Raw genomic sequence first — 12,625 nt, forward strand, 5'->3', positions numbered from 1 at the left:
TGACAATCCATAGAACTGCCTTGTTAGCTCAGCTGGGAGGGGTCTGTGTTGTGTTTGACAGTGCCATAGCAGGGCTCTAGCCTTACTGTCTAGGGTTACTTCATAACAGAGAGGTCCTAAGGTTTCCAAATTTCAGGCTGATTCTTGTAATGCCAAACCAAAGAAGAAAAATTCTTAAGGTTCAAATTTTAGTGTTAACTTTCATTGACAACTAGAGTTTGTTAGGAAATGTTGTTACATGTGGCAAGCTCTATTTTTAGGTTAAAAGATTCAAAATAGGCCCTTTATGAAAATGTTAGAAAACTTCTTTGTGTCCTTCTATCATCCTAGCGAGTCTCCCTTGCTTTATACTAGTGTTTCTCAATCTTTTTTAAAATAAAGTATCCCTTTTTCAAAAAAAATTGTAAGTACCTCCAGTACCTACAATTTTCAGACACACAAACTTTTTTTTTCTTCCATTGCAACACATTAACACATTTGTTTAAACAACTTAACGTTAAGCAGCTGGTTGGAAGAAATTGCCTACATGCAATACATTTTCCATTGTACTTATGATTGTGAAAAAAATTAGATGAACATAAAATAAGTCAATTTTTTTATTTATGAAAAGGTTGAAAAACACTGAGTTAATGTACCCCCGGAAGAGCTCTGTGTACCCCACGGGTACCTGTACCTCTGGTTGAGAACCACAGATTTATACAAGTCAAAGCAGGAGTTGCTATTGCTGATAGCCTACAGGCAGCCTCTGTCTTGCTTTACAATCCATGTACAGAGTCTAGATGCCACTGTGATAAATGCCTTATAAATGTTGATTGATAGATTGGACTAGATTGTGATGCGATGGGGCAGTTTTCTAAGTCAGGAATAGCACAATGTTTTTAAAACGGTCATTATTTGATAACTAGACAGAGGAGATATTTAACTGTGATCCCTGAGGACTGGAATTCTTTAAGCAACCAAAGCCAAGAAGTAGGGATACTGTGTGTTCTTTACCATATGCACTTTCCACAACCTTTATGTTCTTTCTACATCTCAGAGAACATGTTTCTGATATTCCCTCAAGTTTAACTGTGATATTTTTGCTACTCTGTGCACCTTCCCAGATTGTTAAATCTCCTTCATTCTTCAAGGCTCTGTTGGAAGAAAATACCCAGCAATTAAGTAATTTACAAACAAGATTTGTGCATAGTTTGGGGTCCACTCCAGTCCCGGAACAACTAGAGACTATGGGTTTGGGTTGGTTGGCACAGCATATGAAAGCAAGTGTGCAATTCCATAACCAAACCACTGTGTTCTGAAATCCAGTAGAGCTCGCTGAGAGACAGTGTGCTTACTTATCACATTATTCAGACAAACTCATGTTCCTAAAAGCCAGGAGATGAACTGTTAAGGGAGCCATAAACCCTACCTCATGCACACAGTACAGCAAAATCCCTATTTTAGCACAACACCAGTGGCCAAGAAGAAGAAAAGAAGAAGGTAAGTCTCGTGACTTCATCATCTGCTGATGCTAATGGATTGGTCCCAACTGAGGTTTTCCACAGGGTTTTGCCATTTGCTTACACATGCTGAAGGAAGGAAAGTAACTCTTCTTGTAAAATTCCGCTCTCATTGACACCCGTGCAATAGCGTTGACTTCAGTCCATGAGTGTGGAGGCTTGAGGCCAACTTTGCGGCTCCTTAATGATGGGGTTGACAGATACCCAGTAGCTGGCATGAGTTACAGCAGCCCGCAGGCTGTTCTCTTGTCAGCTGCAAAGAGCCTCAATGAGCCAATCTGGCAGCTAGGGACAAACCAGATGCTGCAGTGTACGGTGTCCCACATCCCTAACACCCGGGGAGCCAGGAAGGGGTAACGTGCCAACATACCACCAGAGAATACACTTACACAGGGGGAAGTTATCACTGGCTTTCTAAGTCTGTTCTAAGTACACTTTGTCACATTGACTCAGCTTGAAAAGGACACAACAGGCTGGAGAACTTGACCCTTCAATGTTAGCCTCAGCAGTGCCAGGGTGTTTACTTTCTGCTGCAGCCAAGAATTCAGATTTGCTCTCTGTCTCCCTCCACAGGTGAATCCCTCCAAGTCAGCAGTCAGAACAGAGGTTACAGCTAACAGGACGGCAGCTAAAACAGAGCTACAGTATTTCAGATGCAGGTCTCCAGACAACAGCTGGAGATGAGATTAGTTACATGCGGGTCACTTAACAGGTGTGGGTTTTGTAACTCTCATATTTTAAGGGCTATTGCAAACATTTGGGCTTCTCCTAAATTGGCTTTAAAAATATTTTAATGGGAGGGAGATCATACACCTAATCTTTCCTAGCAGGGCTGACAGTCACTGAGGGCTCTGGGGCAAGGTGGAACTTCAGCAGCCATGGTGGCCGGAGTTCCAGGCCCCTTTGAAACACTGGGCCCCTGTGCACCTGCCCCTTTTGTTCCTCCAGCCCCACTTCCCATCAGCAGCCCTAATTTTCTTCCCCCATCTTTTTAAATCCCGTAACTTTCCAGTGTTCCAGTCCTTGTAGCAATGGTGGCTCGAGCAAACAGTGTACTGCTGTAATGTACCACATCTTAATGAGGCTCAATGTGCACAGTCCCTCACAGAAAAAGGGCACAATTAGTGTGAGATTCAGGTGGGGTGCTGATTCTCCCCTCTGTTTTCCAAGTGTGAGTCAGGAGTATTTCCCATGCATTGCCTTAGCTGGAAAGCTAGTATGGGAGGAGAAGGAAGCTCACAAATATCAAACCACAGGTTACTGGTTATTGTTGGAGGTGTTAAATATTTCACCTCAGCAAGTGTTGGTCAACAGGGGTCTCATGCAGCTCCTTTAGAAGTTGGTTGCAGAAAAGAGATATTAAGGTACTCTTGATTTAGACTCGGGCTGGTATGGCTGCACAGCAGCTAGACACCCATGGCTGGGGGATACCAGATGACTCAGTCTGGTGGGACTCAGGCTACAGGACTGTTCCATTGTGGTGTAGACTTCCAGGCTCAGCCTGGAACCCGGGCTCTGGGACCCTCCCATCTTCTGGGGTCCGGAAGTCCAGACTTGAACTGAAGCCCAGACATCTACACAGCAATGAAAACACACAAGCCCAACTTGGCTGGTACTGACCAACCCAGCCAGATGGGTCTATCTGCTGCATAAGCATATCCTTAGAGGCCCATGATGTCACTGGGAGTTGAACAAACCAGTCCCTAGGCAGGTGGCATTCAGTACCTGACTGTTTTTAACAGCTTTGTTTATGAAACGTTGCTCACATGGGCTATGTCTACACAGCAGCATTATTCCAAAATAAGATATTGCTAAGTTTAGGAACCTTTACCATAGATCAGTGATTTAACACAGAGAAAGCCAATGAAATCTCCCAGTTTCACTGGGTGGCTGTAAACACTCTGCTCCTTACCCTTAGGCTGTGTCTACACTACAGTCCCCTTTCAAAAGGGGAATGCAAATAAGGGAAACCAAAAATACAAATGAAGTGATCATTTATAAATCCAGCTGTTCATTTGCATAGTTTCATGCAATCTTGCTTCCGAAGAAACTGTTTTTGAAACAAAAATAGAAATGGAGAGGGCATTCTTTTGAAAAAAAATATTTTCGAAAGCACCCTTTTTCCTAACCTTTTACAGAAAGAAGGGTTCTTACAAAAATGAGGTTTTTGTTGAAAAGAACCCCTCTCCACTTCTGTTTTTGTTTCAAAAGCAGTCTTTTTTGGAAGCCAGATCATGCAAATGAAGCAAGAGATTTGTAAATCAGTGCCTCATTTGCATTGTTGATTTGCCTCATTTGCATTCCCTTTTCGAAAGGGGACTGTAGTGTAGACACAGCCCTAAGGAATGGATTTTCCCCTCTTCTTCATAATGTCCTGTAGTTTGCATTACCATTCAGTAAGCCTATCTGTGACATGCTATGTGCTTGTAACTGTTCAGTATCCAAACAACAAACTTCATGAAGCTCCAAACAAGACATTTCATACTAGTTTCCTAAATGCAGATCTCTGGTCAGACCAGAGTCCCCAGCCTGTATAAGGCATCAGCCCTTTGCTCTTCCACCCAAGGATTTGCGCATCTCACTAGGAAAAGTGGCTTCTTTGTTCATTTGCAACATGTTTGCTAAAGACAGTGGTGATTTATAAGACTGCTGGGCATTTCAAAGCTTAAACGTCACATTACTTGCATGAAGGATGAAAACTAGTTCTAGGAAATCAAAAAGTAGAAAAGAGGAATGAAAATTTTGCAGCATATTTAAAGCTTGCAAAATGAAGAATACTCCGAATCTGGGACTGGGAAGACACATATTCACTAATGCATCTTAACCTGGTATACGTATCACAATATTGCCCCCTTCTGGCACCCTTTCATTTGTACAGAGTGGACATTTCTTTCAGATTGTTTTGGTATCAATAAAGGTTAGAACTCTGTGTTCAGGACCTGCTCTGTGTGAAGGCAGAGAGAGTTAGGTTGGCCCTTACTTCCTTAAATATGAAGTGAGATTCTCTGTTGTCCTACACCTGGTGGAGTTATTTACATCAGTGCGAAGTTGTTGTAAAACATTAGCAATCAGACCTGTACTGATCAGAATTGCAAATGAGCCCAGAAGGTGCAGGAGGACAGTCAGGCCCTCATGTGTGATCACTAAAATGTTACATTTATTGTTTTGGCTACATGGAAGTAAATTTCCTACCAGTAGATTTGTAAATAGTTTCACGTTCCAAATCTTATTCTTTATTCTCTTTAAATCTGACAATATGAACACTCAGCATTAGCCTGACTCTGGTTCCTTCAAAGCAAGTTGTCAAAATCGCTTGGATTTCATTGAAGCCACGTTTACTGCCTATATTGATGGAAAGGGTTTTTCCTTCAATATAAGTAATCCACCTCCCCAGGCAGCAGTAGCTAGGTCAATGGAAGAATTCTTCCATCAACCTAACCATATCTTAACCTGGGATTCGGTGAGCTTAACAACAGCTTGAGGGAAATGGATAGAGTTACCTAAATTTTAAGTGTAACCAGGCCTGGGATTGATGTTAGACAAACACCAGATATCACTGCAATTTCCCCCATCACCATCACCACCCAAAGAGTGTAATGCCAAAATCACATTAATCCTTTCATAGTATATTTGAAGATATTGTTACAAGGCATTCTGGGATGCCTGGCTGCTTTTGGAACACAGGATATGGAGCTAGATGCACCTTGGGCCTAACCCAGTATTCCTATTCTAATATTCTAATTCAAAAAATCCACATCAGCTCAGAGTTTAAAGGATGAGTCCCAAGTAGTTACATATCTAGAGAAATACTTGTACATGTAGTCATCTGAAAGAAGTTTTACCTTCTCATCAGGTGTAGGGGAGTACATTTTCTCTTCCAGGGGATGTCTTGAGAAGTCATAGGGATAGGTAACAACTAATTCGCCTCCATGGAGACTGGCAGACAATACAAATGGGATAGCCCTCATCCATTTCATAACTGCTTTTGTCTCCGGTGCTACCTGAGGAGAAGAAAGAAAACATATTTGTGTGAACATTCTGTTTAGACTGGGTTCACTTAAATTGTGGCCAGCATGACCCTTATCACAGGAACACCTGCATATAGGAGTGTGGTATAGAAAGAAAACTGTGCGTGATTCCACAGATATCCCATTAGAGGATGTGATGGTGGTAGTTTGTCCTACCAAAACCATGGAGTGTGGACCCCAAATCTAGGGATCGTCCCTCCCTCCAGGATCAGAAAAATTGTTTTAACTAAGTGGAAAGTCAGACTCACAGTTCCTAACTACGCATAACCCAGAGGCCATTGTGGGGGAAAAATACAATACAGAGAAAAAAACAGTAGGGACCATCTCATTCCATTTTCTTCACATAGACACACCCCTGCCATATCCTTCCTCTGGGTATGTTTTGTAAAAGTCACAGAGAGATCACAGGCTCTGGTGAATTTTTGTTTATTGCCTGTGATCCAGTCATGGACTTTTCCTAAAAAATAGCTGTGACTAAATCTTAACAGTAAAGTAATATATCCTCTGGTCTGTACATGTGACAATAGGTAGAGAAGGGTCTCTCCATCCATGTTATGCACTGGTGCTATAGCCGTGCATTGCTCAAAAAGGAGTTCAGTGTGTTAAATCCAAGCATAGAATTATTCATGTCACCATTTCATGCTTTGAAGCAAACAGTTTCCTGTTGAAGCAATAAGCAACTTGTCTGGCCTCAGTAGTTACTGAACAACAATTTCATTCAGCACTGTAATTATTTATTCCTTAGATACAACAGTGACATCCGGTGGCCAGTTATGGTAACCCTTGCAATGTAGATGTCAAAGAGATAACCCATTTTAGGGTGGGATTCTCCTTCCATTTGCACCTTGTGCAGTCATTGACAGTCCTGAAAGTGAGTGTAAAGTGGCTGAAAAATGCTACCAATGGAAACAGCAGCATATTAGACCCACTTTTCACAAATATGAAAGACTACACGAGGTGTAAAGCAGAGGGCCAAGCTCTCTTATTTTGGGTCTAGTCATGCGGGAATTATGCAGGGCTGCTAAAGCTATTTATCACCTCATGATTAAATACCCTCAGCTATCAGAAAATAATCAAAGCTGGGAGATGACCCTCCCTGGGTCAGCTGGGCATGCAAATGCATCACAGGAAATGTGTTAGCAGTTCAATAAAGCAAGTATCCTTCTTATCCAGGCAGCACAGATACTCACTGTGGAATACTATTACTCCATTTAATGAAAAAATGGGTGTTACCTGCCAAAGTTCATGACCTAATAAATTGGTTAGTCTTTAAGGTGCTACAGGACTGCTTGCTATCCACTGAATGAGCAGTAGGTGCGGGTAGCAATATTCGACTTTATCTCGACTGTAGACTCAACATTGCTATGGATGCTAATAACATATTTTAGCAGGGCTGCCATTTTGTGTAGTAGAGGGCAGTATGCACAGACCCACTAGCCACTGTAGAACAACCTGAAAGTACCTCTGCTGGCAACAGCCATGGCAAGTTTCCCAGGACCCAAATGAATAGTCCTTTATGTTGGTGCCAGTTTCTGATTAGGCTTCATCCACGTAGCATGTAGACATTGGCAGAGAGTGGAACTTCATTTACTTTGTATCAGTTTTGCCAGGTGGCACTTGCACAATGTCAGAGCGCCAAGCTCCGATGAAAATACTAGATGAATTGACATCAGCCAGATCCATCCAACATCTGCCTGGAAAATGTAATAAGGCTTATTCTGGACATATACACCAACCAGCAAGGATGCTGTTAGCTGGCTTGAAACACTAGGAAAAGTCACTAAAGCCTAAATCCAAAAAGAAACTTAAGCATTATGGTGCTCACTGTTGCAATACCTAAGTGATTTAGGAGCTTAAATTTTTTTTTTCAAGAGTGATTTAACAATTCAGTGCCTAACTGCCATCAACTGCCAATAGTATTTTGGTTCTTCAGAGCCAACCTGCTTTCTGAAAATTAAATTTCAGCTCCTAAATCAGTTAGACACTACAATGCTGAGTGCCACAACACTGAAATACATTTAAAATCTAAGTATAATAAAGGCTGCAGGGCTGGCTCTAGGCACCTGCACGGACAAATCTGTCTGATGGTTTAATTTCAGTGCACCTGTATCAAAACACCGATGGTACATATCTCATAACATCCTGTATAAAATGCATTAGTGAACAAATTTTATAGGCCCTGGACTTTGAGGAACAGGAGACTATGGCTACGTCTACACGCGCACGCTACATCGAAATAGCTTATTTTGATGTAGCGACATCGAAATAGTCTATTTCAATGAATAACGTCTACACGTCCTCCAGGGATGGCAATGTTGACGTTCAACTTCGACGTTGGGCAGCACCACATCGAAATAAGCACTGCGAGGGAACGTCTACATGCCAAACTAGCACACATTGAAATAAGGGTGCCAGGAACAGTTGCAGACAGGGTCACAGGGCAGACTCAACAGCAAGCCGCTCCCTGAAAGGGCCCCTTCCAGACACAGTTGCACTAAACAACACAAGATCCACAGAGTCAACAACTGGTTGCAGACCCTGTGCATGCAGCATGGATCCCCAGCTGCAGCAGCAGCAGCCAGAAGTCCTGGGCTAAGGGCTGCTGCACACGGTGACCATAGAGCCCCACAGGGGCTGGAGAGAGAGCATCTCTCAACCCCTCAGCTGATGGCCGCCATGGCGGACCCCGCTATTTCGATGTGGCGGGACACGGATCATCTACACGTGCCCTACTTCGACGTTCAACTTCGAAGTAGGGCGCTATTCCCATCCCCTCATGGGGTTAGCGACTTCGACGTCTCGCCGCCTAATGTCGATTTCAACTTTGAAATAGCACCCAACACGTGTAGCCATGACGGGCGCTATTTCGAAGTTGGTGCCGCTACTTCGAAGTAGCGTGCACGTGTAGACGCGGCCTATGTGGTAAAATCTGGGAGGGGCAAGGGATCGTAGCAGGTGGAATAGCAACACTCCAAGAATCACAAATTATTTTTAATTTATTATTTTAGCACTCAGCTGGCAGGAGTGCTCTGGGACTTACAATTAAGTAAAAAAAAATTAAAGAAAAACATAAGCTGCCTATGTGCATGTGGAAGGAAAATGGCGGGTGAGGAGAGGATAGACAGAACATCCATGGAAGACAGTAGGGAAGAAGATAAAGCTAGGACTCGATGATTGATAGGCTGGAGAGCACACTTTTGAGGTTAGATGGACATGTGATACGAATGGGAGAAGAATGACCAGCAAAGAAAGCATGGGAGAAAAAGCACAGCAAGAAAGGGTGGGGGACACCGAGGGTACAATGGGACGACTCCGTCAAGAGAAGTTTGAAGGGAAAAGAACTGGACCACCAAGATCTATGAATCTATGCCAAGAATGAGGAGTGGTGCACAATTGTGAGGTAATTGAAGTTCTACATCCTGATTATTAGCTATGCTCCAGTTTCCATCACATAAAATGCCATTCGTACTTTTGCCTATATTTGCATGCCAGTAGCATCAAAAGCTATAGTATTACAGGTGAGCCCATTGAGAAAGATATACATGGAGCAGCAGACAGGATGGAAAATATCATTGCCTTGCTTCCTCCACAATTAACTATTAACTAGGTGTTGTAAATGCTATTAATCCGTGGGGGAGGGGGAAAGAAGCAGAGAAAGCCTTCACCCCGGAGCTGTTATAATAACTAATTTGTAATATTGCAGCAGTATTTTAGTATAGCCCTCATTGTGGACAAAGAGGTAACTGTGAGGCACTGTACAGACAGAAGAAAGAGTAACCCTGCCCCCAAAGAACTGACAGGAAGACAACAGCTGGCAGCCGGAGACAAGCAGACAGGGGAATACACACTGTAGGCTGCCTAACCACTGTCAAGTTTGGTAAAATGGGGATTGCCCCCTCTGGTCACAAGCACAAGAGGGTTTTCCTCACAGCTGAAAAGACTTTTGGGATTGAGCTGCTCAGATGACGAGTGCTAGAGAAGTAAAGGGCAACTAGAGAAGGGCAGCTCTTTGGCTCCATGCAGCTTTCAGACATGACAGGCAGACACACACCAAAGATGGGGAAGAGAAAGTGGCACAGGAAGTTCTGTGAACACGAACTCGGGGACCATCGAAGGATCTTCAGGGTTTGCAGTGAGAACAGCCTTTCCACGGGGCATCTGAGACCTAACTCCAGGGATCTGTTGGCATCAATAAGAATAGTCAAACCCTTCTGAGCTCATTCCTGTCCCTCCTTCCCAAGCCATGGCTGCCTTTGGCTCCATCCCTTCTAAGATGCAGAAGCTGCAGGAAAATATTTCGTACTGCCTGGAGCTGCAGTGGTGCCCTGATGGTTTCCCTCTTGGGAATCAGCAGGATCACCAAAAGGCTATGCTGTGGCAATTCTGAGGTTTCCCAGCTCCGTCGGTGCCCACAGAAAAGCTGTTCTGTAGGCTGGTGAGTCAGAGGGAATCCTGATGCAGAGGAGGCTCAACTCCACTTCTATGGTGTCAACACAAACACTCCTTTCCTCCTCTCTGCAGCAGGGAATGGACATAAGCAGAGGTGCAGTCCTATCCTTGAAGACAGAAGTATTCTCTGATTTCAGTAAAAGCCTTTTATTTTATGTGACTTCTAGGACTGATGTAGATTAAATGTCCTATTCAAAGAACTGCAAAAACTCACCCTCTCTCCACATTTCTCACGAGCCTACTTGTTAGATACCTACATATGCCACAAGACAGTGAACTGGGCTGTGATTCTGGCAAACCAGCTGCCCAGCCATGCCACAGTCCCCATGTCTCAGCTGAATACCTACTACAATCTGTCTAGCTCACATCTGTGCTACTATTATTAAAAATAGGTATTACAATTACAAGAACAAGTTTAGTATTAAAAGTTTATTGAATGCTGGTAAGTAGCTGTGTGCATGAATCTCTCTTGCAGCACCTGGACCCTATATTGTAGTGTAATAGTTAAGCACTTGTATTGAGATATGTGGTTGCAAAGTCATTTGGTCAGGAAACGAAATGAAGCATGAAGCAGGAGTTGGATTCCTTCTGAGCAAAACAGCTAGAAGAGCATTATTAGGATACAAACCAGTGAGTGAAAGAATGATGGTAGCGAGACTCGAAGCAAAACCCTTCAACATCTCAGTCATTCAGGTGGATGCACCCACATCGGACAGTACGGAGGAATAGATTGAGCTATTCTATAAAGACTTGACAAAGATGGTGGAGGAGATAACGAAGAAAGATGTGTTGATCATCGGAGGAGATTGGAATGTGAAGGTTGGAACAGATAATGAAGGTTGGGAGAGAGTCATGGGAAGGTTTGGATATGGAGAAAGAAACAAACGAGGTGAGAAACTGCAAGAGTTTGCTACAGAGCATGAGATGGTGATCTGCAACACGAGATTCCAACAAAAGGACTGTAGGACGTGGACATGGCAATCGAATGACGGGAAGTCCAAGAACATGATAGATATGTGATTTTGATAAGAAGAAGATGAATAACATCAGTACAGGAGTGCCGAACTTTCCAAGAAGTAGATATAGACTCAGACCACAGTCTAGTGATCGCAGACATCAAGATAAAACTCAAAAGAAAATGTCAGACACAGTTTAAGAAAAGAAGATACGTGGCAAGGCTATGTGAGGAAGGAACAGGGAATGCATACAGAGCAGCTCTTGAAGAGAAGATTAAGAATATCGCCACAGAGAAAGACCTAGGTAGGAGTCGCAAGGATAGCCATCACTATAGAAAAGGCAATTGAGCAGACTGTTCCAGAAAAAGAAAAGATCAATAAGAAGTGGATTACCCAAGAGACACTGAAATTGATTCAAGAGAAGAGAGCGTTGAAGATCAGAAGAGATGTTTCTGAGATGGCAGAACACCAATATAGGGTGAAATGCAATGAGGTAAGGAAAGCAGCCAGAAAGGATAAGGAGAAATGATTAGAGGAGCAATGTGAAGATACAGAGAGGTATTATGGTGCAAGTAAGGCCAGGGAGATGTATAAGACAATTAGGAACATTAATAGGAAATGGCAACCAAAGCATATGGCAATCAAAGATGAGAACGAAGAAGTGCTCATGAACAGAGAGAAGATTCTGCAGCGATGGACAAGATATTGCACCAATCTGTACAAAGCACAGTTGGACCCAAGCATCTCAGAGAGACTGATTGAAGAATCGAAAGAGATATCTCCCCTGAGCATCGAGAGCGAGGCCAATATTTTAAAGGAGGAAGTGGAAAAAGCAGTGAAACAACTAAAGAACAACAAAAGCCCTGGAAATGATAAGATCATGGGACGGATGATCAAATACGGCAGAAAAAGCATGATTCAGGAAATACACCGACTACATAATATAGCATGAAAAGAAGGGAAGGTGCCTAAGGAATGGACAAGATCTGTGCTAGTGACAATACCCAGGAAAGGAAATACACTGGAGTGCAAGAACTACAGAACGATTGCCCTAATGAGTCATCCATGTAAGGTGCTGATGATGATGCTGACTGAGAGATTAAGATCACAGATAGAAGAACATATAGCAGATGAGCAAGCGGGGTTCATAAAAGATAAAAGTACCATACAGCAGATACTGGCACTAAGACTGATAGCAGAGAAAGTTCAACGAAAGAACAATAACGCATACACTTGCTTCGTCGATTTTCAAAAGGCATTTGACAGTATAGATCAGAAAGTGACTTGGGTGGTGTTGGAGTCATACGGAGTGGATAGCAGACTGATACAGTTGTTGAAAAATATCAGTGACAATGCGGAGTCAGCGGTGAGAACATGCGGGGAGTTGGGAAGTTGGTTCAAAACAAGCAGACGTATGAGACAAGGAGATCCAATATTTCCAAGTATCTTCATTGCACATCTGGAGAGAGCAATGGACAAGATCAAGGAAGAAGTAGAAGGGATATCTGTGCACGGGAAAAGAATCAACAACTTGAGGTTCACGAATGATATAGTTATCATTGAGGAAGATAAGAAGAAGCTAGAGAAAATGGTGCAGGTGTTAAACAAAGAAGGGAAGCGGTACGGACTGATTATAAACATTGATAAAACAAAAACAATGGTATTTGGAGATAAGGAAATAGGAAGGAAGATC

General features: G+C 42.9%; 1 protein-coding gene across 1 annotated transcript in view; it reads right to left on the reverse strand.

The window, feature by feature from the left end:
* CPZ (carboxypeptidase Z) overlaps positions 1–12,625 on the reverse strand; it is a 54,178-nt gene that overhangs the window by 12,449 nt on the left and 29,104 nt on the right. Inside the window, exon 7 of the mRNA XM_074991711.1 lies at positions 5,342–5,500. Coding sequence (XP_074847812.1) covers positions 5,342–5,500 — 159 coding nt within the window. The remainder of the gene's footprint in view (positions 1–5,341; positions 5,501–12,625) is intronic.

Source organism: Carettochelys insculpta, chromosome 4 (genome assembly GCF_033958435.1).
Source record: "Carettochelys insculpta isolate YL-2023 chromosome 4, ASM3395843v1, whole genome shotgun sequence".
NCBI classification, from domain to species: domain Eukaryota; kingdom Metazoa; phylum Chordata; order Testudines; family Carettochelyidae; genus Carettochelys; species Carettochelys insculpta.